Genomic DNA, 23,640 nt, shown 5'->3' on the forward strand with positions numbered 1-23,640 from the left:
TATAAAATGCATAGCCTAATACAGAGTTTTTTTTCAGTCAGCCCCCCAGTTGTGAACTTTGCTGATAGGCTGGCATTAATATCTACCCCCAGTTACCCTGAGAAGATTATAGTGGATTGCTGCCTTGAATTACTGAAGTCTGCATAATGGTAGGATGTTGAGTCAGTAACAGTGAGGGAGCAGTGATATATCCCCAAGCAAGGATGGTGAATAATTTGAAAGTGATAATGTTTCTGAGACATCACTGCTTTTGTCTTTCTAATTAGTGAAAGTAGCAGTGTAGATTGGTATTAAAATAATTAGAATTAATTAAAGACCTACAAGTGAAGGTGTTCCTAGGTAGCTATGATCATGATACGATTGAATTTTACATTTCAGTTTGAGGGAGAGCAGTGGATCTAAGACTGGTATTTTAAACTTAAATAAGGGCAATATGAGGGTATACAAACAGTGCCAGGTAAAGTGAACTGACCAAGAGATTGAGGGATAGATCAATAGAAACGCAGTGGCAGACATTAAGTGGAGATTTCAGAATGCACAAATTAGGTACATTCTAATGATAAAGAAAACATCCAAAGACACACCATATGTAATTAACTAAAAAAAAGTATCAAATTTGAAGAAAAACATATAATTGCACAAATATGGGTGGCAGGTTAGGTGGCCAAAGAACAGCAAATAATGATGGAGAGCTTGATAAGGAAGGAAGAATTAGAGTATAAATTAAAGCTAGCTAGAAACATAAAGTCAAATATTTTTGTTAACAAGTGAGTGTTGGTTCTGCAGAAAGTTATCTTGGGAATTAATAACAGAAAATAAAGAGAAGGCAGATAAATTGAATTGGCATTCTGCATCAAGCCTTCACTACAGAGGGAAGTGCATTTACCAGGGAAATGGTATTGAGTAAATTGTTGGAGCTGTGGGCTGACAGGTTCCTGATGGATCTCATCTTAGGGTCTAAAAGAAGTGGCAAATCAGAAAGAAGATTAAGGTTGCCACTTGGTGTCACAGGATCTAGCAGGGAAAATATGAGGGGATTAGGTGATAGGGCCTGGGTAGGATTGTTGTGGTGCAGGCTTGATGGGTCAAATGGCTTCTTTCTGCATTGTTAATTCTATGAAATAGTGAGAGATTACAGAGCTCTTACAGTACAGAGGGACCTGGCGATCCAAGCGCATGAATCGTAAAAGGCTAGTATGCATGTGCAACAAGTGGTGGCACAGTGGTTAGCACTGCTGCTTCACAGGAACCTTGGTTTGCTTCTGGCCTTGTGTAACTGTGTAGAATTTGCACATTCTCCTTGTTTCTGTGTGGGTGTCCTAGTGCTCTAGTTTCCTCCCACAGCCCGAAGATCTGCAGATTAGGTGGATTGGCCATGCTAATTTGTCCCTTATGTCCAACAGATGTGTAGATTAGGCAGATTAGCCCTGAGATTGGGTGGGGGTAGGTGGTTGGTTCGGATTCAATTGGCCGAGGGTTCTCCTTCTGCCCTGTAAGGATTCTAAAGGTAATTAGGAAAGTGAGAGAACATGATTATTTATTGTGAGGGGAACTGATTACAAAAGTAGGGAAGTTATGCTTCCATTATACAGGGCATTGGTAAGACCATATTTGTATTGTGAACAATATTGGTCTCCTCATTTACTAAATGCCTTAAATGGGTGGAACAGTGGTTAGCACTGCTGCCTCACAGCACCAGAGACCCAGATTCAGTTGTGGCATCAAGTCACTATGTGGAATCTGAATGTTCTTGCCATGTCTGTGGGTTTCCTCTGGGTGCTTTGGTTTCCTCCCACACTCCAAAGATGTGTGTGTTAGGTGGGTTAGCTGTGTTAAATTGCAGCTTAGTATCAGGGGGACTAGCAGGTAAAATACCTGGGTTCAAGGTGATAAGGCCTGGGTGGGATTGTGGTCGGTACAGACTCGATGGGCTGAATGACCACCTCCTGCACTGTAGAGATTCTGAGAAATGTGCGTTATCTTATGAGGAAAGGCTTGTATCTGCTGGAGTTTAGAAGAGTAAGAGGGACTTGATGGAAACATAAGATTCTGAAGGGTTTTGGAGAGGATGTTTTCCTTTGTGGGAGAACCTGGTATGAAGAAGTCAGTGTTTAAAAATTAAACACTGACTTCCTAGTCATTTAAGTCAGAGGCAAGGAAAAATATTTTCTGAGGGTTGCAAATCTTTGGAATGCTTCCTTAAAAAGTAATAGAAGCAGAGTCTTTGCATATTTGTGAAGCAAAGGTAGATCAATTCTTGACTAACAAGGGGTGAAAGGTTATTAGAGATAGATGGGAAAGTGGAGTGCAAGTTACAATCAAACCAACCATTTTTTTGAGTGGCGGAGCAGCATCGATAGGCTGAGTGGCCTTCTCTTGCTCCTAATTCATATGTTTATTAATAAATCAGTCATACCTGAGATTTGATGTTATTTAATTGCATGACTTGTTCTTTCCCAAGAAGCTGCCATTGCTTGTTTTATTGTCGTTACAGATGATTTGTTCAAAGTGCACAAATTGAAACCAAATCTGAAGTGGCGCCAAACCTTTGAGAATTACTTGAAGACCATGCCTCCATATTATCTGTTGGTATGTGTAAATTGTTTGTTTTCATTCGTTCATTATGAGTCAGAGCTGACTTGAAACGTTGGCTCCATTCTCTTTCCACAGATGCTGTTCAACCCTCTGAGATTTTCCAGCATTTTCTGTTTCTGTTTGATTCCAGCAGCCGCAGTATTTTGTTTTTATGTTGGTATCGCTAGTTTGGCCAGTATTTATTGCCCATTCCAAATTGCCCTTGGGAAGGTGATGGTAAGATGCCTTCTTGAACCACTACAATCAGGTGATGTAGTACACCACAGTGCTGTTGGGTGGAAGTTCTAGCATTTTAATCCAGTGAGGGTAAAGGACCAGCAATATATTTCCAAGTCAGGCTGGTATGTGACTTGGCGGGGAATTTTTAATTGATGGTGTCCTTGTGTATCTGCTGCCCTTGTATTTGGTGGTAGAGGTTACAGATTTAGTAGGTGCTATGGAAGGAATCTTTGTGAATTGCCGCAATGCATCTTGTAGTTGGTGTCCACTGCTGCCTTAATGGAGGAGGGAGTAAATGTTTAAGTGATGGATGAGCTGCAAATCAAGTGGGTTTAAGGCTGTAAGACATAGGAGCAGAAGTAGGCCACTCAGCCCATCGGCTCTGCTCCACCATTCAATCATGGCTGATATTTTTCTCATCCCCATTCTCCTGCCTTTTCCCCATAACCCCTGATCTCCTTATTAATCAAGAACCTATCTATCCCTGTCTTAAAGACAACAATGACCTGGCTTCCACAGCCTTCTGCGGAAAGGATTTGCACAGATAGATGATTTTAGAACATTGGACCAAAGGCAAGAAGGAATGCAGAAAAGTCTTGAGGGTTTCTTTAATTCTAATTTTGGTAAACGTGATCAAATGATGGAAATTGCTTCAAAACTCAGCATTCACATTTTGACAGCATACCCCACTGCAGGAAACAGCAGTTTTCAGGTGTCAGTCCTATTTGTATTGGTCCCACCTCCCCCAGAACTGGTTCCAATGTTCCAGGAATTTGAATCCCTCCCTCTTGCACCATCCCTCAAGCCACATATTCATCTTGACTATCCTGACATTCCTACTCTGAATAACAAATGGCACTGGTAGCATCCTGACATTACTGTCTTTGAGGTTCTATTTTTTATTTTAACTCAACTCCCTAAATTCAGGTTGTAGTATCTCATCCCTTTTTTTAATCGATATAATTGATGCCTATATGTACCACGGCTGCTCTGAGACATCATAGAACATAGAACAGTACAGGCCTTGCAGCCCTCGATGTTGTGCCGAGCTATATCCAAACCGAAGATCAAGCTATCCCACTCCCTATCATTCTGGTGTGCCCCATGTGCCTATCCAATAACTACTTGAAAGTTCCTAAAGTGTCCGACTCCACTATCACAGCAGGCAGTGCGTTCTACACTCCAACCACTCTGAGTAAAGAATCTACCTCGGACATCCCTCCTATATCTCCCACCATGAACCTTATAGTTATGCCCCTTAGTAACAGCTACATCCACCCAAGGAAATAGTCTCTGCATGTCCACTCTATCTATCCCCCTCATCATCTTATAAACCTCTATTAAGTTGCCTCTCCGCTGTAATGAGAAAAGCTGCAGCTCCCTTAACCTTTCCTCATAAGACCTACCCTCCAAACCAGGCAGCATCCTGGTAAATCTTCTCTGCACTTTCTCTAATGTTTCCACATCCTCCTTATAGTGAGGTGACCAGACTGCACACTATATTCCAAATATGGTCTCACCAAGATCTGGTATAGTTGCAGCATAACCCCACGACCCTTAAACTCAAACTCCCTGTTAATAAACACTAACGCTAAAAGCCTTCTTCATGGCTCTAACCACTTGAGTGGCAACCTTCAGAGATCTGTGAATATGAACCCAAGATCTCTCTCTTCCTCCACATTCCTCAGAACCCTGCAGTTGACCCTGTAATCCGCGTTCAAGTTTGTCCTACCAAAATGAATCACGTACTTGACCCTTGCACCAGGGAAGCAACATACCATCCTGGAGTCTCGTTTGCATCTGCAAAAATACCTGTCTATTCCCCTTTCAATCGAATACCCAATCATTATAGCTCTGCCACTCTTTTCCTGCCCTCCTACGCATCAGAGCCAGCCATGGTGCCATGAACTTGGCTGCTGCCACTTCTCCTGGTGAGCCATCTCCCCCAACATTATCCAAATGCTATATCTGTCTTGGAGAGAGATGACCGCAGGGGCCCCCCTGCCTTTCTACTCTCCTGTCTGGTGGTCACCCATTCCCTATCTCTCTCAGTAATTTTTATCTGCAGTGTGACCAACTCACTGAATGTGCTATCCACAACTTCCTCAGCAGCGTGGCTGCTCCAAAGTGAATTCATCTGCAGGTCCAGAGCTGTCAAGCACTCAAACAGGAACTGCACTTGCACACCTCTTGCACGTGAAGGAGCCAGAGACACTGGAAGGGTCCCTGAATTCTCACATCACTTAAGAGGAGCATGACATGGATCTAGGATCTCCTGCCATGATTTAACCCTGAAGTTAACTTGCCAAGAGGAAATAGAGAGAAAAAAGAAAAGGAAAAAACTACTTACCTGTCACCAGCCAATCACTTGCTTGCTGGCTGTGACGTCACGGTTTGATTTCTGTCTACCTCTTACTTGCCCTCAAGTCTCCCTGCCTCTCTGCTCCTCCCGTTCCCCTCAGCACCAAAGTCCAGTCAGCTCCAAATTTCCGATACCCTCGCTGTGGCTGCAGTTTGTCTTCCACTGGTCGTGCGCCTGCTAAACCACTGCCGTATATAGAATTTGCAGCCTCTTTCTTTACTTGCTGCACTGCACCCACCCATTCACATTGACCTTTAGAATATCTTTGCATAGCTGACAGCCCTGAGAAATTTCTAGAGCCTTCTGGAAAGTCAGAGTGGCTTCTCCCAACAAACAATGCTGAATGCTTGTCCTCAGTAATGCTGCATACTAGTCTGTTCCAGAGCATAGCCTCTAACACTGCCCCAAACTCAGGGGTTGGCTTCATTCTCACTGCGATGGAAGGGGTACACGGAGCTTCTCACTGCGAGGGTGGGGTACACGGAGCTTCTCACTGCAAGTGGTTAAAATCTGCTGCTTGGTGAGTATGATTGGCAAACATTTTGCCACCTAACAGCCCCTTTTGAAATAATGCAACATTAACTTCCAGGCACTTTCAAAACTTGTCCAAGGCTCATCCAAAGCAGCACATGGCACAGTGTTTGCACAGCTCCCTCACAATGCCAGGACCTGGGTTCAATTCCCAGCTTGGGTCACTGTCTGTGTGGAATTCGCATGTTCTCCCCATGTCTGCGTGGGTTTCCTGCAGGTGCTCCTCCCACAGAGATGTACTGGTTTGGTGCATTGACCATGCTAAATTCTCCCTCTGTGTACCTGAACAGGTGCTGGAGTGTGGCGACTAGGGAATTTTTACAACAACTTAATTGCAGTGTGAATGTAAACCTATTTGTGGCAATAATAAATAAACTTTAAAATCTATGCTGCTGTGTCTTAGTTATAGAAGGATAAGTTTCTGGGTAATAGCAGTCTCCAGGTAGTTGACTGTAAAAATGCAGTTGAACATCAAAAGGAAATGGTCAGATTATTTCTTGTTACGTATGGTCATTGCCTGGCACAAAAACTTGCCCATTTCTGATCATTGTCTTTATTTTTCAGCCATTGAAGAAAGCACTGCGGATGATGGGAGCTCCCAATTTAATCGGTGACAGTAGTATTGATTGTGGGCTCAGTTACAGTGTTATTTCTTACCTCAAGAAACTCAGCCAACAGGTAATAAACAAATTAAGCTTCATATCCTCCATTACCATGGCTCTTACCTGGTATGGCACTGAACCATACAGAGCAGCAAATGTACAGGTTTAATGAATGATCTTTGCCAGAACCTACTTATTATGGTGTGGTAAAGATTAAACCAGTGGTTGTAGCGTATTTGGATTTTCAGAAAGCATTTGATAAGATATCATACCAGGTTATTGCATAAAATTAGGATTCATAGGATTGGGGGTTGTAGATTACCATTGAATGAGGGGATTGGTTAATGGATTCAAAGAAAAGAGTAGGTATAAATGGGATATTTTGGATTGGCAGGCTGTAACTAATAAGGTATTGCAATGTGTGCTGATGCTATATTTTGGTAGGAAAGTAAAAAAGCAGAATATTTTTGAATGGTGAGTGACTGGGAAATATTTGCATTCAGAGGAACCTGCAGAGGGAATAACAAAGAATATACTTTTAGCAGGGTACAGTTAGGGAGATGGATACTGCATCCAAGGGGAGAACCCTGAAGGCTGTCCATTGCTAGGGTTAAGGACATCTCAGGGCTGGAAAGGAACGTTGAGTGGGATGCAGGATCCAGATATTGTGACCCATGTGGGTACCAACACCATAGGTGGGACTAAAAAATTCTGCCTAGAGGGTTTGAGCAAGGGAACTATCTGAGCTATGAGCAAATTGGCATAAGGTCAATAAGATCAGAGAATTTAATGCATCGCTCAAAGATGGAGTTGTGAGTGGGGTGGAGGGGTGTTGGTGTGCTGAAATAGGAGGCAATACAGGTGACTCCAGAACAAGTGTGGAGACTGAAATGTTTGGGTGAAGGTTGGGCCCAAGGGTCTGTCTCTGTGCCATATTTACATTTTTAATAAGTAATAAAAACATCCCTCCAGCCCTGACTGCCACTCTCTATACCCCATCAATGCCAATTGATATCCATAGCCCCTCAATACCAGGCCATGACCCTCTACCCACTCCCATAGCCTGTCACATCCCCATGCCACCTTAGTGCTAATATATGACACCCATAATCCCCCTCACTGCCCTTTGTTCCAACCCTCTCATGTCAACTCACTTGGTATCTTGGATAGTTTGTCATTTTCTGCTCAGTTTGGCAGTTCGCATGAATTTGTGCATGAAAAGTGAATGATCATGTTTAAATTGAATAGTACATAAGGGTATTTGACATTATGGAAGGTCGGGAATGTAAAGAAAGAGGTGGAGTGATTCTGTTAGTAAATGATGAAATCGATGTAATAGTGAGAAATGACCTTGATTCAGAGAAATAAAATGTACCAGTTTGCGTGAAGATGAGAAATAGCAAAGGAAAGTAGTGGGAGTGTTTTATAGGCCTCCTGACAGTAGTTGCACCGTACCACAGCGTATAAATCAAAAAACAAGGGGGGGCACTCAAGAAAGGTACTGCAAAAATTATGGGAGATTTAAATCTTCGTATAGATTGACCAAATTAAATTGGCAAAGACAGTCTGGAGGATGGGTGCTAGCATGTATCTTGGGACAGTTTCTTAGTGCACTAACTTGTAGACCAGGGAGCAGCTATTTTGGACCAGGATATGTGTAATGAGACAGGACTAATTGATGACTTAATGGTATAGGATTATCTAGGTTAGAGCGATCATCACCATCCTCCCAGTGCTCTATCTCCATAACCCCACCTATTCATCATGGTTAATCCATGTAACCTATTCATCTTTAGTTTTCTCAACCCTTTCCCCTCTCTCCATCCTTTCTTCATTTCCACACCCTATATCTTCCCCATTTCCTTACTCCTTGCCACCCCATTTCAACCCCTCTCCATTCCCACATCCCCTTGCCCTTCAGAGAACCAACAAGTACAATGAGGCGATTGGCCTCCTGTTCTGTAATCAATCTGTGGATTTAAGGAGAAATGAGAGAATTATATGAGTGAGAAAGGAATAGAGAATTATATTGTCTAGTTGGATGAGGAAGGTGGGAGGGGAATCATGCAGAGTACAATAATCAGCATGGACATATTGGATCGAATGGCCTCTTTCTGTGCTTCCCTTCTGTAATTCTGTCCTAGCTGGTTCTAGCTGTGGATCCAAGCGATACAGCCATGGCTCAGATGGTGCACTCTTACCTCTGAATTCCAGCGTTCTTGTTTCGTGTTCCACTACCAGATTTTAAACACAAAATCAAGGCTTAACGTTCCTTGGACAGGCTAGAAGTGGCAGATGAAATACAATGTGGGAAAGTGTGAGGTTATGTACTTTGGTTGGAAGAATAGAGACATAGACTATTTTCTAAATGGGAAAGGCTTCAGAAATCTGAAGTCAAGGGGGCTCCTGAGCCGCAATGTTAACCCTAACTCTTAGGATTAACATGCAGCTCGGGAAAAATACAGAAAGATAGTTGTTGTGTTTTAAGCCCAGCAAGGTGACTATTAGGGGGCATGTTTGGTTTTTGTACTTCTATATGAAGATGAGTTGTACTGATTGAACAAAATAGATTGATCATAAACTATTGCTCTGAACTCACATAAGGTTAAAGTAGCTTAACAACATTGCTTTAAAAAAAGACATGTTACCAAAACATTTTATCTGGTACTCATCAGGACAAATGCAAGATTACCAAATTTGGCAACATCTCAGCAATATTCTAGTTCTGTATGAAGTAGCAACTTAATAATTAATACCTGGCCTTGCCTTATCAGACGCTTCCTCAGTTCACTATTAAAAGGATTAGTGGGTTAGGTGCATGTAGGAAATGCAAATATCCACTACAGATCATACTGGAGTACTGTTACTGGATTCCTAAGTTACATTATTGCATAGCTAGATATTGGAGGTGCAAGTCTACTCCAACATGTAAGCGTATGGGAACTACTTAACAGGAGTTATCTATGCACCAAGCCTGAGTGAGTTTACTGATCTTGTAATAGAATGTATGTAATATAAAGCTGATTTGTGTTTCAGGCCAAAATAGAGTCAGATCGTATAATTGCTTCCGTTGGGAAAAAGACCCCGCAAGAGGTGGGAATCAAAGTTAAAAACCAATCTAGTGTTCTGTCTCTGGCTCATCGCAGAGACTTCAAACAGCTGCTGCAAGGAATCACAGGGGAAGTGCCCCTTAGGCCCATGGAACTAAACATGAAGGAGTTTGCTGGCTTTCAGATGGCAATCCTGAACAAGGTGAATGGTTTCTTCTATTAGTTAATATACATGGTTGAAGAAGAAATAAAATGTTACTTTTGTATTGTGGTAGAGATTCCATTGCCTTGTTAATGATGGGAAGTTCTTTAAAATTTCTGCATTGAAGTGATGTGGGCACTGTTACCTATCCCTAATTGTTAGGCCATTCAGAGGCCAACCACATTGCTGTGGATCTGGGGGTACTGGATGAGGTTGGCAGATTTCCTCTCTCAAAAGCGAATTAGTGAACCAGAGGTTTTTATGACAATTGATGATAGCTTCAGCATCACTGTTACTGAGACTAGCTTTCAATTCCAGACTGAATTGAATTTAACAACCCATCAGCTGCTGTGGTGGGATTTGAGCGTGTGTCTCCAAAGCATGAGCTTGGGCTTCTGAATTATCAGACCAGTGGCATTACCACTATGGCATGATCTCCCTTTGTATTTTGAGTGAAATTGTATTTGGGTTTCTCAACAAGAAAATTCAATTTTAAAATGGCTTTATCTTCAAAACTAGGATGTTAAGCCTCAGACTTACAGGAATGCCTACGATATTCCTCGCCGGAGCCTGTTAGACCAGCTAACTAGAATGAGATCAAATCTGCTTAAAACAACCCAGAAACTGATTCGTGGTCAAGATGAAGGTAAGGAGAATGAATGTGAGATACCATTAAAACTGGAAAATGGCAGATACGTTCCATTTTACAAACCAGTTAGTGGGAAAGGAGCTTTATCATAGTCTTGGTTATGGTAGAGATCTGAAGAAGAGATGAAATTTGTCACAAATCTCGTGGGTGAGGGCATCTCGGGCTACACTTAGATAAGCAGTTTGATGGCATAAAGACCATGAAGAGGTCAAGGGAAGTGGTGGAGGGATTGAGCTGGGTGGTGTTCAGGTACATGTGGGAGATGGCTCAGTGTTTTGGCATATAGAGGAAGAAAGGCAAAGCTGGGTACTTCCCTTCTCGAGAAAAGAAGCTGTTGCCGGAGAAATTCTAAGTATGATCAAATCATTAACATCAGAAGCAGAGAGGGTTCTTAACCAAGTTGGACAATGCAGGAGGATGACCTGGTCATGTTACAGGACTTGACTTCCTTTTGTTGCGCTAAAAATGTTAAAACCATTTTTAGTTATGGGACAATTAGTTTTGTAACTGGTATTTATTTTCTTCTCCAGCTGCCATGTTTAAAAGAACATTCATTAGACACCGGACAAATTAGAAAAACCTTGTTGTGCCTGCTGCACAGCCTGTTTTAACCCTTATGTGGTGGACAAAGAATTGCGAGTAGATTTCTTGTTAGTACAACAATATTTCACCTATCCAACCAATAAGTTACCTTGCAGAAACACTAAAGTTCAAGTCCAATACTAGACTTTGACTTTTGCGTGACTAGCAAGTATCAGGCAGATACTGGCCTTTATCTGTGTGCTGATCTCTGTAGTCCTCTGCGTAGCACAGTAAGAAGCCTCACAACACCAGGTTAAAGTCCAACAGGTTTATTTGGTAGCACAAACTTTCAGAGTGTCACTCCTTTAGTGACTGAGGAGTTGTGTTCACAAGCAGGGCATATATAGACACAAATTAACAAGATAATGGTTGGAATGCGAATCTTTACAGGTAATCATGTCTTAAAAGTACAGACATATGTGAGTGGAGAGCGGGTAAGCACAGGTTAAAGAGGTGTACATTGTCTCCAGCCAGGATAGTTAGTGAGATTTTGCAAGCCCACGATGTCGTGTGTCATGAAGGCTACCTTGGAGAATGCTTACCCAAAGATCAGAGGCTGAATGCCCGTGACTGCTGAAGTGTTCCTTGACGGGAAGTTCTACGACAATGGATGAATGAACACGACTTAACAATTACCAGATAGGTGTGTTCTCTTCCTTGTGATCTTGCGTTCATGTCGCGCTACCTGTAGAATCTCTAAGCAGAAACAGATAGCCAAGTTCCACACACGTGAGGACGGCCTCAACCGGGATCTTAGGTTCATGTCACACTACCTGTAACCCCCAGGATTTGCTTGGGCTTGCAAAATCTCACTAACTGTTCTGGCTGGAGACAATACATACTTGTTTAACCTGTGCTTAACCCTCTCTCCGCTCACACTGTCTGTACCTTTAAGACTTGATTACCTGTAAAGACTCGCATTCCAACCATTATCTTGTAAATTTAGTTTGTGTCTATATTTGCCCTGTTTATGAATACAACTCCTCACTCACCTGAAGAAGGGGCGACACTCCGAAAGCTTGTGCTACCAAATAAACCTGTTGGACTTTAACCTGGTGTTGTGAGTCATCTTACAATGTACCCAACGGCCATGCCAGTAGGTGCTGGAGGCCTGTAGGTCACATTCCTCCCTCACAAATAAGGGGTTATGGCTCCCCTTTGGTAAACAAATATGTTTGACCAGAAAGTGTCCGTTGTTTTTGTGTGGCCTGTTTCCTGTGTATTCACTCGTCTGAGCTGCAGCCTGTTTATCTCTCTTTTAAGCTGCAGCCTGCTGTTTCAGTGCTTGTCCAATTATCCCAGCCTGTTCTGCAAATCGCCATTTTATGTGACCCGTTTGGTCACACCCCGTATTGCTGCCCCTGGCTAGAATCCTACAACTCTTCTACATTCTTACAAATTTCTGTGCACTCCTCCCTCATTTCATGTTCCATCAGCCCCACCTCTTGCACTAAGTATAACTCTGCATGGGTGCTGATATTCACACAGAATGTCATTGGAGATTCTCCTGATCAGCTGGTGTAAACGGGGTCAGTGATAAGTCAGCTAATTGGGTCCGGAGAGGAGCTTTCACCCCCTTGTATCTGTTGCGGGTCTGCATTCATCAGATTGCTAAATAAAACTCTCTGACTTTCTTCTTCTTTTGTGACCCTTCTTCTGATTTTAGTAGACCCTAAGCTTGGTCAATAAGCTTATAACCCATACAACCAGGGCACAACATTAACATTTTAGTGTTAAAGAAACATAGCATGTTGTACAGAGCCATAGTTTAGCAGGGGAATAATTTGGAATATATTATTTGGTATAATGCTGCTTTTCTAATAAAATGTCCATTTCAGAATGAATCAATTAATGTTAATACTGAATGTTAATCGGTACAATTACCAGACTTGTATTAATAATTTTGTTATGATGCTTTTCCAAATCTGCAGCTCATTGCCAGCTTTTGTTTCATTGCAGATTATCTACACAGCATCCCTGTGGCACAGATGGGCAACTATCAAGAATACCTGAAACTTATGCCTTCTCCTCTTCGTGAGATTGACCCAGATCAACCTAAACGGCTTCATACATTTGGCAATCCTTTCAAGCAGGACAAGAAGGTAGGCAACTGGAGCACTCTGGAGACAGGTTATTGTGAAAGTTTTTGTCACTGTTAAATGGTGCAAATTTTGAAGATCACATTAGTGACAAGCTTGAAGGAACATAATTGGATTTGAAACTAGATGCCTAGATCCCTTCCTGAGTGTTCAAGGCTGAATAAATTAGCTGATGAGTTACGTTGATCAAGGATATCCGCTGCATGCTGAAGATGCAGTCTGCAATAAGAGTGCAGACCGCAATAACACTGTACACAAAGCACCATGAACATTTCAGCATGCCCTGAGCAAGAGATAGACAATGTAACCAAATGCACAGTCATAGGATAAGGCAAGAGTAGGCTGTTAATATTTGGGACTGATTGAAGTGAAAATTCCTGAGAGTGGAGACTAAAAACTCAACCATGGATGGTGGTACTGATGAGAAGGTGGATTTGGGAGAGTAGTGAGTAATGCGCAGTATTCCTGATCGGATTGGCAGAGGATGTAAGTGGAACTCCAGGCTGAGATGTTTATTTTACACTTAAAACAAATGGACTCCGCTATTGCCACACTTTGGCTCATAACTTGAGCTCTAGGGCATCATATTGGGGGGTACCCAAAAGATATGCAGAAGACCCAAGGCCCATTCTGATTACCTGTTTGCTGCCCAGCCCAGAATTCCTACCCACTAATCTTATACTCTTACCTTTTCTCTGGCATGTCAGAGATCTTTAGCCTGATTGGACCTTTAACTTACCTGGTTTACAGCAATGAGTGCCGTTTTAAAGAAAAGGGGCGCTTGGCCTTCTTGCATCTGACAGACCTGCCCTTCAATGCTAGGCCCCAGGGATGCACTGCATTGCCCAGATCTCACCTGCTTGAGTCAGAATGTCAGGCCAGACAGGATGGAAAAAACTAGGAATGGAATGGCAGTCCAATTTTGATAGCCACTCTGAGGAAGTTCAGGCACTTTGTAGTCTCCTAATATTTGCTGACCTGCCTTTTTAGAATGCAAACAATAAAAGCTTGGTGCCCTGATTAACATCTGCAGAATGATGTGTTACAGAAGCATGTTCAGAAACCAGGTTGACCACTTTTTATTTTCCTCATGGGGAATTCGTCACTATTCATCACTTCTTTTGTGTGTTTTATTTGCTTTTTCCAATCAGGGAATGATGATTGATGAGGCGGATGAGTTTGTGGCAGGGCCACAGAACAAGGTGAAACGACCTGGAGAATCCAACACACCTGGATCTCTGAAGAGAAGGCGTAGTATGTCACCATTACTGCGGCGACCTCAATCTCCACCCATCATCAATCACGTCGGAGGAAAGGGGCCTCCTTTGAGTCCTGGAGCCCACCCCAATGTTGTAAAACCTGTCGCTGTACATAAAGGTAAAGCTACACACGTTCTTGCAGCACGTGGTTAGGTTGTGGGATGTTTGAACCTTGTTGATCACAAGGTTTGCCATTCTGACTGAGACTAGTAACAATCAGTGTTGCAGAGTGATAGCGATTCTGTGTTATTTCTGTCATTGAATTTGTGACACTTCCAAAATGTCTACTGTTGGAAAATGAGTGAAAATGTCACCTACATTGTTGAGTTGGGATGGAAGCGAGGAAGCATTTCTTCTGAGGTGAATGTGGGATTGTGCATGTGTGGGACAGTGCAGATGCCGAAAGAAGTAATTTTTGACTGGTGTAAGGAAATAGTTGAAGGATGGATGTTGCTGCTTTGACCACAGTTATATCATTGTGGTTAGTATATATGGACATTCCCTCCATCACAATGCCAGTGGGAAGCAGTATTTTAGGAAAATGCCTGGGATTTTCTTTTCATTGTTGAATAAGTTACTTACAACTGCAGTACTCATTTTTGGAACTATTCAACGGCCTTCATTTTTCTTTCACATTCAGATTTAAATAGCATTACATTGGTAGATGCGAGTGGAGAGAAGAGGATGGATGACTGGCAGCCGATAGAGACACCAGCTGAAGATGTACTGGTAACTTCTCCAACAGATGGACCTGCATCAACGTCTGCTCTCTCAACAGTGGAGACTCTGCTGCCCTGTGACTTTCAACCTGTCCCAGAACTCAATCATGTGGCTGAGGATGTACTTGATCATAAACTTGGGACAGATATGGTTATGAGAGACTCATTAGAGCGCCCATCTGAGACTGATGATGAAATAGATGTGACAGCAGAAAGCAAGCCAGACTTACCTTTGGCCAACTCTGACAGAATACAAATTCAGCCAGTAGTGGAGGGGAACAATGCTGAACTCAGGATTAGAGTCATGAAGGAAATTCGTAAACCAGGAAGAAGTAAGTGTCTTTTTTCAACCACCCAGCTGATTGATGGCTCAGTGGGGAACCATTTTGGGAACAGTGCTCACAATTCTATAAATTGTAGAAAAGGATAGAAGTAGTCCCAGAGTGAAAGTACTAAACTGGGGGAAGGCTAACTACAACAGTATTAGGCAGGAGCTAGGGATTGTAGATTGGGGCGGTTGTTTGAGGATAAATCAACATCCGATATGTGGAAACCTTTCAAAAGTCAGTTGTTAACAATTGACTTTTGTATGTCTCTGTAAAAAATGAAGAATAAAGATGGGAAGATTTAGGAACCCTGGAAGACAAGAGAGCTTGTGATCTTAGTGAGAAAGAAGGAGGCATAAGTAAATTTCAGGAAATTGAAAACGAACAGAGTTCTTGAGGAATTCAAAGGTAGTGGGAAAAAGCTTAAACAGGGACTTAGGAGGGCAAAAAGGGGCCAGGAAATGTGCTTGGCAGGCAGAATTTAGGAGAATCCCAAGGCTTTTTATGAGTATGTAAGAAGGAAGAGAGCAACTAAGGAAAGGGTATGCCCACTCAAGGACAGTGGAGGGAATTTGTGTGTGAAGCTAGATGAAATGGATGAAGTTCTGATGAGTACTTTGCATCAGTATTCACAAAGGAGAATGATGTGCTGGATGGTAAGTATAGCAAGGAGGATATTGACAATCTAGGACATGTTCAGATAAAAAAGGTGATATTGGAGGTTTTGAAAAACATTAAGGTGGACAAGTCTCCAGGGCCAGATAGGGTCTATCCCAGAAAATACTGAGAGAGGCAAGGGAAGAAATTGCTGAGGCCTTGACCAAAATCCTTATATCTTCTTTAGTCACGGGCAAGGTACCAGAGGATTGGAGAGTAGCTAACATTGTTCCTCTGTTCAAGAAGGGCAAAAGAGACAATCTGGGAAATTACAGACTTGTGTGCTTTGCATCAGTGGTGGGGAAATTATTGGTTAAGATTCTTAAGGGTACGATGTACTTGCATCTGGACGAGAATAGGCTTATTAGCAATAGGCAGAATGGTTTTATGAAGGTCATGTCTCACAAACCTGATTGAGTTCTTTGAGAAAATGACAAGAAAGATTGGGCAGGGCAATGGATGTTGTATACATGGACTTTAGTTAAGCCTTCGATAAGGTTCCTCATGGCAGGCTGAAACAGGAGTCATATGGGATCTGAGGTGAGCTGGTAAATGGATACAGAACTGTATCCATTGAGCTGGTAAATGGATACAGAACGTACAGGTATAGGAAGCAGAGAGTAGCACTGGAAAGGTACTTTTCTAACTGGAGGTCTGTGACAGGCAGTGTTCCACAAGGATCAGTGCTGGGGACTCTGTTGTTTGTAATATATATAAATGATTTGGAGGAAAATGTAGGTGGTCTGATTAGTAAATTTGCAGAGGATATAAAAATTGGGGGAGTAGCAGATAGTGAAGAAGATTATCAGAGGATACAGCAGGATATAAATCAGCTGGAGACCTGGGCCAAAAGATGGCAGATAGAATTTAACTCAGACAAATGTGAGGTGATGCGATTTGCTAGGTGTACTGCAGAAGGAAAGTCCACAGTAAATGGTAGAGCCCTTAAAAATGTTAACACACAGAGATCCACAATTCCCTGAAAGTGACAACTCCAGTGGACAAGATGGTCAAGAAGTGTACGACATGCTGGCCTTCATTAGTCAGGGCGTTGAGTATAGGCTTTGGAAAATCATGTTGCAGCTGTATAAGACTTTCGTTAGGCTGCATTTGGAGTATTGTGTACATTCCTGGTCACCACACTATATTGGAAAGGGTGCAGAAGAGATTTACCACGATGTTGCCTGGTTTGAAGGAGATGGACTATGAAGGAAGGTTGAACAAACTTGGATTGTTTTCATTGGAGTATCAGAGGATGAGGGGGGACCAGATAGAGGTTTACAAGATTATGACAGGATTGGATAGAGTGGATCCGCAGTCTTTTTCCCAGGGTCGAAATGTCAAACACTCGGGGGCATAGGTTGAGAGTGAGAGGAGGAAAGTTTAAGAGATATAAGGGGCAAGTTTTTCACACAGAGGATGGTGAATGCCTGGAATGTGCTGCCAGAAGAGGTGGTTGAAGTAGATTCTATAGCAACGTTAAAGAGGCACCTGGATAGATATGTGAATAGGCAGGGAATTGAGGGATAATGGATCACGTAGAGGCAAGAAAATATTAGATTAGAGAGGCATCTATGTTGGCACAAACCTGATGGGCTGAATGGCCTGTTCCTGTCCTGTACTGTTCTTTGTACAAATGTGTAAAGGGCAGCTAGATGTCCTCAAACCTATCGACTAGCATCACCTACTTCTGTTCATTCCAAGAGAGCTTTGAGTGGATTGAGGAAAGATTTTCCCAGGATATTGGACAATGCAAACAAGTCAGTCTAAGTAGAGATTTCCTCTGAAGTTACATCAAAGTAAATTTTAAGGTAACAATCAAAATAATATGTCAAATATATTTAAAGATGTGCATTTTCTGAGCAAAAAAATTACACATAACAAAGGATTAAAATATTCTGCAAATCAGTCAAAAGCCACTTTAATGTTGCAGTGTTTCTGGGTGATGACATTGACCTGAAGCCTCTCCCTGGCCAGGCTGGGTATTGCTTCAGCTCCTCTTGTTCCCAGCTGTGATCAGTTCATCTTCATTCGCTGGCACATTTCTACTTGTTCATTTCCAGCTGAGACGGTTCGCTGTCCTTTCATCCATTGCACTCCCCTCTGCCCCCATGCGTTCTGAAAATTGGAGTCTACTACCTTGTTAAAGAAACCCCCATGTTTTCCACTAACACAATAAGAGATTTAGAACACAGGAGGAATACAGTGGAATGTCCGATGGGTAGGAAATAATGGTTCTTTGTTCACCATCTTCGTTAGAAATTTGCATGTGACCAAAACACAAGTGAAAAACAAAGCTGGAAAATATTAAGCCACTGTCTTTCTTGATACTAAAGCAGACAATGTGCTCACTTAGCCAATGTTTGGCTTTATTTAATATATTCTCACAGCAATCTCCTGGAATAAAACAAAAACCTACTGACAGATGTCTCTGTGCACTTTGAAATATTTAACTGATATCATTTTGTAAAAATAGATTGTGTTCCAGGACTGCTCTGATTATGTCCCTGTAGAAATTGCCTTTATCTGAGATGTAGGTTGGTGTTTAACCGCTCGGTTAAGGAACTCTGCTTGTTACAGAGACCCACCTTAACAGGACAAAATAAGTAAAATAATATTGCAGTAGATAAAACACAGAATAAAGTGTTATACTTTGTGGTACCTTTGAATTGATGTTCCTCATGACTTTGGCTGAAGATTCGTCTGAAATCTTTCAGCTTTTCCTTTTCCCAAAGCATCTGTATTTTTGGTAAATCGTTGACTATTTTTAAATTTCAGATTATGAGAGACTCTTCAGATTACTGGAGGGTATACAAGGTCCTTTGGATATTCAGAGGAATTTCATTCAAAATACTATCAAAGAAGCTGCCAGGTAAGTGCGTATTTATCCGTGAGGTCCACATTGACTGAAATAGTGATATTTGAAACTTAAAATACCAATTGCCAGTTACTCATTACCACCAACAGTGACTTGCCTGCCAAGTAATTTATTCTGTGGAAATATCTGAGCAAAACAATGAATGATGTAGACATAAATTTGCGCCATTACCAAAGGTATTAATCATAATCCCCTTTTAGAACTAGATTCTGGCACAAAGCAGAATTGTTACATCTGTGGGAAACAGATTCAAAATTCAACAAGCCTCAAACCTTTTCAGTGTAGAAACATAGAAAATGGATGCAAGGGTAGCCCATTTGGCCCTTCAAGCATGCTCCACCATTCAATATGATCATGATTAATCATGCACTTTCACTATCCCACTCCCACTTTCTCTCCATATCCCTTGATTCCTTTAGCCACAAGAGCCACATCCAGCTCCCTTTTGAACAAATCTAACAAATTTGGCCCCAACAGCTTTCTGTGGTAGAGAATTCCACAGGTTCGCAGTTCTGACTGAAGAAATTCTTCCTTATCTCATCCTGAATGGCTCACCCCTTATTCTTAGTGACCCCTAGTTCTGGACTTCCCCAACAATGGGAACACTCTTTGCACATCTAGCCTGTCCAGTCCCATCAGGATTTTATGTTTCTATGAGATCCCCTCTCATTCTTCTAAATTCCAGTGAGTAGAGACCCAGTCGATCCAGCCTCTCTTCATATGTGAGTTGCCATTCCAGTAATAGAATGTAGCAGAAGATAGTTGATCTGGGATCATTGAAGGCTTTTAAAAGGGAGCAGGACTCAGGGAGCACCCTCAGCACAGACTCCAATGACAAAGGAAAGCTCATAACCACTTGGAAGAGCCAAACTATAGGCTGTAAATGAGGCTTTGCCAGTGTTACCTACATGTTGCAAACTGGAGATTATCCCAATATTAACATTGCTGCTAGGTCATTTTTTTTCAGGGAAGGAAATTGATGGGATGGAAGTTCACAGAATTGTTACAGGAGCCTGAGCTAGCACTCTGAATGCAAAATTTACCTGGTATTAGTCCCTGCCCACTTCCCCATAACCCTGTACGTTCTTCCTTTTCATATAATTCGATTCCTTTTGAATGCCTTGATTGAATTTGCCTCCTTCACATGCTCAAGCAATGCACCCCAGATCCTATTGATGCACTACTTGCATAAAAAAGTTTTTCCTCATGTCACCATTTCTTTCTTTATCAATACCCTTAAATATGTACCCTCTTGTTCTTGAATGTTCCACCATTATAAAATCATACAGTACAGAAGAAACCCTTCAGCCCATCAAGTCCACACCAACTCATGAGAAACACCTGAACTCCCACCTAATCCCATCTGCCAGGACTTGGCCCATAGCCCTGAATGCTACGATGTGCCAAGTGCTCATCCAGATGCTTTCTAAAGAATGTGAGGCAACCTGCCTTCACCACCCTCCCAGGCAGCACTGGAAACAGTTTCTATCTACTCTGTCCAGATCCCTCGTGATTTTGAATAACTCCATCAAGTCTTTCCTCAACTTCCTCTTCCCCAAGGAGAATAGTCCCATCTTCTCCGAACTTTCTTCATAACTGAAGTTCTTCATTCCTGGAACCATTGTCATGAATCTTTTCTGCAGTGTGAGCTGAGAGTGACTGCCCTTGCCATCAAGGCAGCATTAGACCGAATGTGGCATTCCTAGAAAAACTGGAGTCAGTGGGAATCAAAGGGAAAATTTTTTGCAGGTTGGAGACATACAAACACGAAGGAAGATTGTTGTGGTTGTTGGAGATCAATGATCTCAATTTCAGATCATCCCTGCAGAGGTTCCTCGGGGTAGTGTCCTAGGCCCAAACAACTTCAGCAATGACCTTCCTTCCACCATTAGTTCAGAAGTGGGGAAATTTGCTACTGATTGCACCATGTTTTCCATTGTTTGCTGGAGCAGAGGAGTGAAGGAGCAGAGAGAGAGAGATAAGAATTTACCTGTTAAAAACCTGTTTAAATTTAAGTTTAAAGCACTTTGTTCCTTGTAGAACTGTTTAAATCATTTAAAGGCATTTTTGCGGGCTTTTTGTATTTACCTCTTTAAGAATTCTGAGGGAGTGGTTAAAAGGGAGTTGTGGGGGAGCAAGCTTTAAATCAGCGCCAGGTTTAAAAGGAGGCCTGGTGTAGACAGCGGGCAGCGGAGTGAGGGGGGAAGCAGAGTGAGCTATTAGGGCTTAGGAGCAAAGGGCTGGGGAGAAAGAGGGCCAGGTAAGTTAGTGTTGAAATTTTCAATACTACTACAGTGAATAATGGAGGGGCATGTGATGTGTTGTTTCTGTATGATGTGGGAACTGGTGGACCCCAGGGTCCTTCCCAGTGAACATGTCTGCAGTAAGTGCAGGTTGCTGGAGGAGCTCCAGCTCAGGGTAAATGAGCTGGCCTCTGAGCTACAGACGCTGAGGCTCATCAAGGGGAGAGAGGGTGCCATTGTCAATGGGGTGCAAGTGACATCCACCCCCCCCCCAGACTGGCTAACTCTAAGGGTCAGGAACAAGAGGGGGCTGCTGAGAGGAGGACGGAGGGTGGGGAGAGGAGGCCTCAGCCTCTCAATCTGCATAACAGGTTTGAGGCTCTTGCTTCCAGTGTGGACGAGGGAGGTGAGGTTGGTGAGCAAACTGCACACGGTACAGTGATGCAGCAGGGCATAGGCAAAGAGAAGGTGAAAAGGAACGTAGTAGTGATTGGGGATAGTGGGGTGAAGGGTATTGACACTGTCCTTTGTCACAATGACAAAGTGCACAGAAGGGTGTGTTGTCACCCTGGTGCTCGGGTCCAGGATGTCGCATCTGGGCTGCAGAGGAACCTGGAGTGGGAGGGTGAGAATCCGGTCATTGTGGTACATGTGGGTGCCAACGACGTAGGCAAAATGCGAACTGAGGATCTGGGGAGGGAGTATGAGAAGCTGGGAATGGAATTAAAGAGTAGAACCGACAAGGTAGTTATCTCTGGGCTACTGCCTGAACCGAGTGCAGACGGGCGTAGGGTAGATAGGATTAAGGAAGTGAATGGGTGGCTCAGGGATTGGTGTGGGAGGAATGGGTTTGAATTTATGGGGCATTGGCATCAGTATTGGGGTAGGTGGGACCTGTTCGGGCGAGATGGGGTTGGTCTGAACCGTGCTGGGACCAGAGTGCTGGCGAATAGAGTAAAGAGGACTGTAGACAGGGCTTTAAACTAATTGGGGGGGGGAGGGTGCGAGGGTAGGTGACGTTACGGGGGCTAAAGTTGAGGAGAGGGTACAGGTAAGGGAAGAGGCCGAGGATGTCCCAATAATAGAGGGAGTAGGGGGCGTGAGTATGGTTGGTGGCGTTACGGCAAATAGGGTCCAGGTGAAGGCTGGGATGAAGGCACTTTACCTGAATGCACGAAGCATTCGGAATAAAGTGGATGAGCTGGTGGCGCAGATCAGCACAAATGGATATGATCTGGTGGCCATTACAGAGACGTGGCTGCAAGGTGACAGGGACTGGGAGCTGAATGTCCAGGGGTATCAAGTGTTTAGGAAGGATAGGCAGGAGGGAAAAGTGGGGGGGTGTAGCTCTGCTGATTAAGGATAGCATCAGGGTGGTAGCAAGGGATGATATTGGAGCCAAGGAGCAGAAAGCGGAATCGTTGTGGGTAGAGATTAGGAACAGCAAAGGGAGGAAGACGCTGGTGGGTGTCGTCTATAGACCCCCAAATAATGATCTGGAGGTGGGGCGGGCTGTTAATACGCAAATAAGTGCGGCGTGCAGGAATGGGACAGCCGTAGTTATGGGGGATTTCAACCCACGTATAGATTGGTCGACCCATGTTGGACGCAGTGGGCTCGAGGAGGAGTTCTTGGAATGCTGCCGGGATAGTTTCCTCGAACAGTGTGTGTTGGAGCCGACGAGGGAGCGAGCTATCTTGGATCTGGTGCTATGTAATGAGGCGGGTAGAATTAGGGACCTTGCAGTGAAGGATCCTCTTGGGGAGAGTGATCATTGTATGGTGGAGTTTCTGGTGCAGATGGAGGAGGAGAAAGTGGGTTCCCGGACACGCGTCCTTTGTTTGAACAGAGGGGAGTACAGTAGGATGAGAGAAGAATTGGCGAATGTGGACTGGGGGAGCGCGTTGGAAGGTAGGTCTGCTGAGGAGCAGTGGAGGATCTTTAAGAACATCTTTCTTGGTGCTCAGCAGAAATTTATTCCGATGGTCAAAAAGGACAGTAGGAGGAGAGGTAATAAGCCGTGGATAACGAAGGAGGTGAAGGAAAGTGTTAAATTAAAAGCGGAGGCGTTTAGAGTAGCAAAGAGTAGTGGGCGAGAAGAGGATTGGGAGAGATTTAAATGTCAACAAAGATTGACAAAGAAGATGATAAAGAAGGGTAGGAGAAACTATGAAGCTGGGCTTGCGCTTAATATAATAAAGGATAGCAAGAGTTTTTATAAATATATAAAAAGGAAGAGGCTGGCTAGGGTGAACGTTGGTCCCTTAGAGGATGAGAAGGGGGACTTAGTGGTAGGGGATGGGGATATGGCTGAGGTCCTGAATAACTTTTTTGTTTCTGTCTTCACGGAGGAGGACGTGAATAATTTGCCGGGTGTTAGAGATGGAAAGGTGGTAAGACTGGAGGGTCTTAATGACATTACTGTTACTAGAGAGGAGGTGCTCGACAGACTGGAGGGACTGATTGTGGACAAGTCGCCAGGACCGGATGGAATGCATCCGAGGGTTCTGAAAGAAATGGCAGAGGTGATAGTGGATGCCTTGGTGGTTATTTTCCAGACGTCGCTGGAAGATTGGAAAGCGGCTAATGTTACGCCATTGTTTAAGAAGGGTGCCAGGCAAAAGGCAGGGAATTATAGGCCGGTTAGTTTAATGTCTGTTGTAGGTA

The 23,640-nt window shown here is 43.2% G+C and overlaps 1 protein-coding gene across 2 annotated transcripts in view; it reads left to right on the top strand.

The window, feature by feature from the left end:
• The window catches only part of ints6l (integrator complex subunit 6 like), a 220,271-nt gene that overhangs the window by 190,631 nt on the left and 6,000 nt on the right, over positions 1 to 23,640 (top strand). For both annotated transcript variants that reach the window (XM_080187764.1, XM_080187763.1), the window contains exons 10-17: positions 2,495 to 2,589; positions 6,272 to 6,385; positions 9,346 to 9,561; positions 10,081 to 10,207; positions 12,752 to 12,894; positions 14,043 to 14,268; positions 14,791 to 15,201; positions 18,631 to 18,724. In XM_080187764.1, coding sequence (XP_080043890.1) covers positions 2,495 to 2,589; positions 6,272 to 6,385; positions 9,346 to 9,561; positions 10,081 to 10,207; positions 12,752 to 12,894; positions 14,043 to 14,268; positions 14,791 to 15,201; positions 18,631 to 18,724 — 1,426 coding nt within the window. The remainder of the gene's footprint in view (positions 1 to 2,494; positions 2,590 to 6,271; positions 6,386 to 9,345; positions 9,562 to 10,080; positions 10,208 to 12,751; positions 12,895 to 14,042; positions 14,269 to 14,790; positions 15,202 to 18,630; positions 18,725 to 23,640) is intronic.

This window comes from Carcharhinus amblyrhynchos, chromosome 4, assembly GCF_965287045.1.
Source record: "Carcharhinus amblyrhynchos chromosome 4, sCarAmb.v2.hapA, whole genome shotgun sequence".
Lineage (NCBI taxonomy): Eukaryota > Metazoa > Chordata > Chondrichthyes > Carcharhiniformes > Carcharhinidae > Carcharhinus > Carcharhinus amblyrhynchos.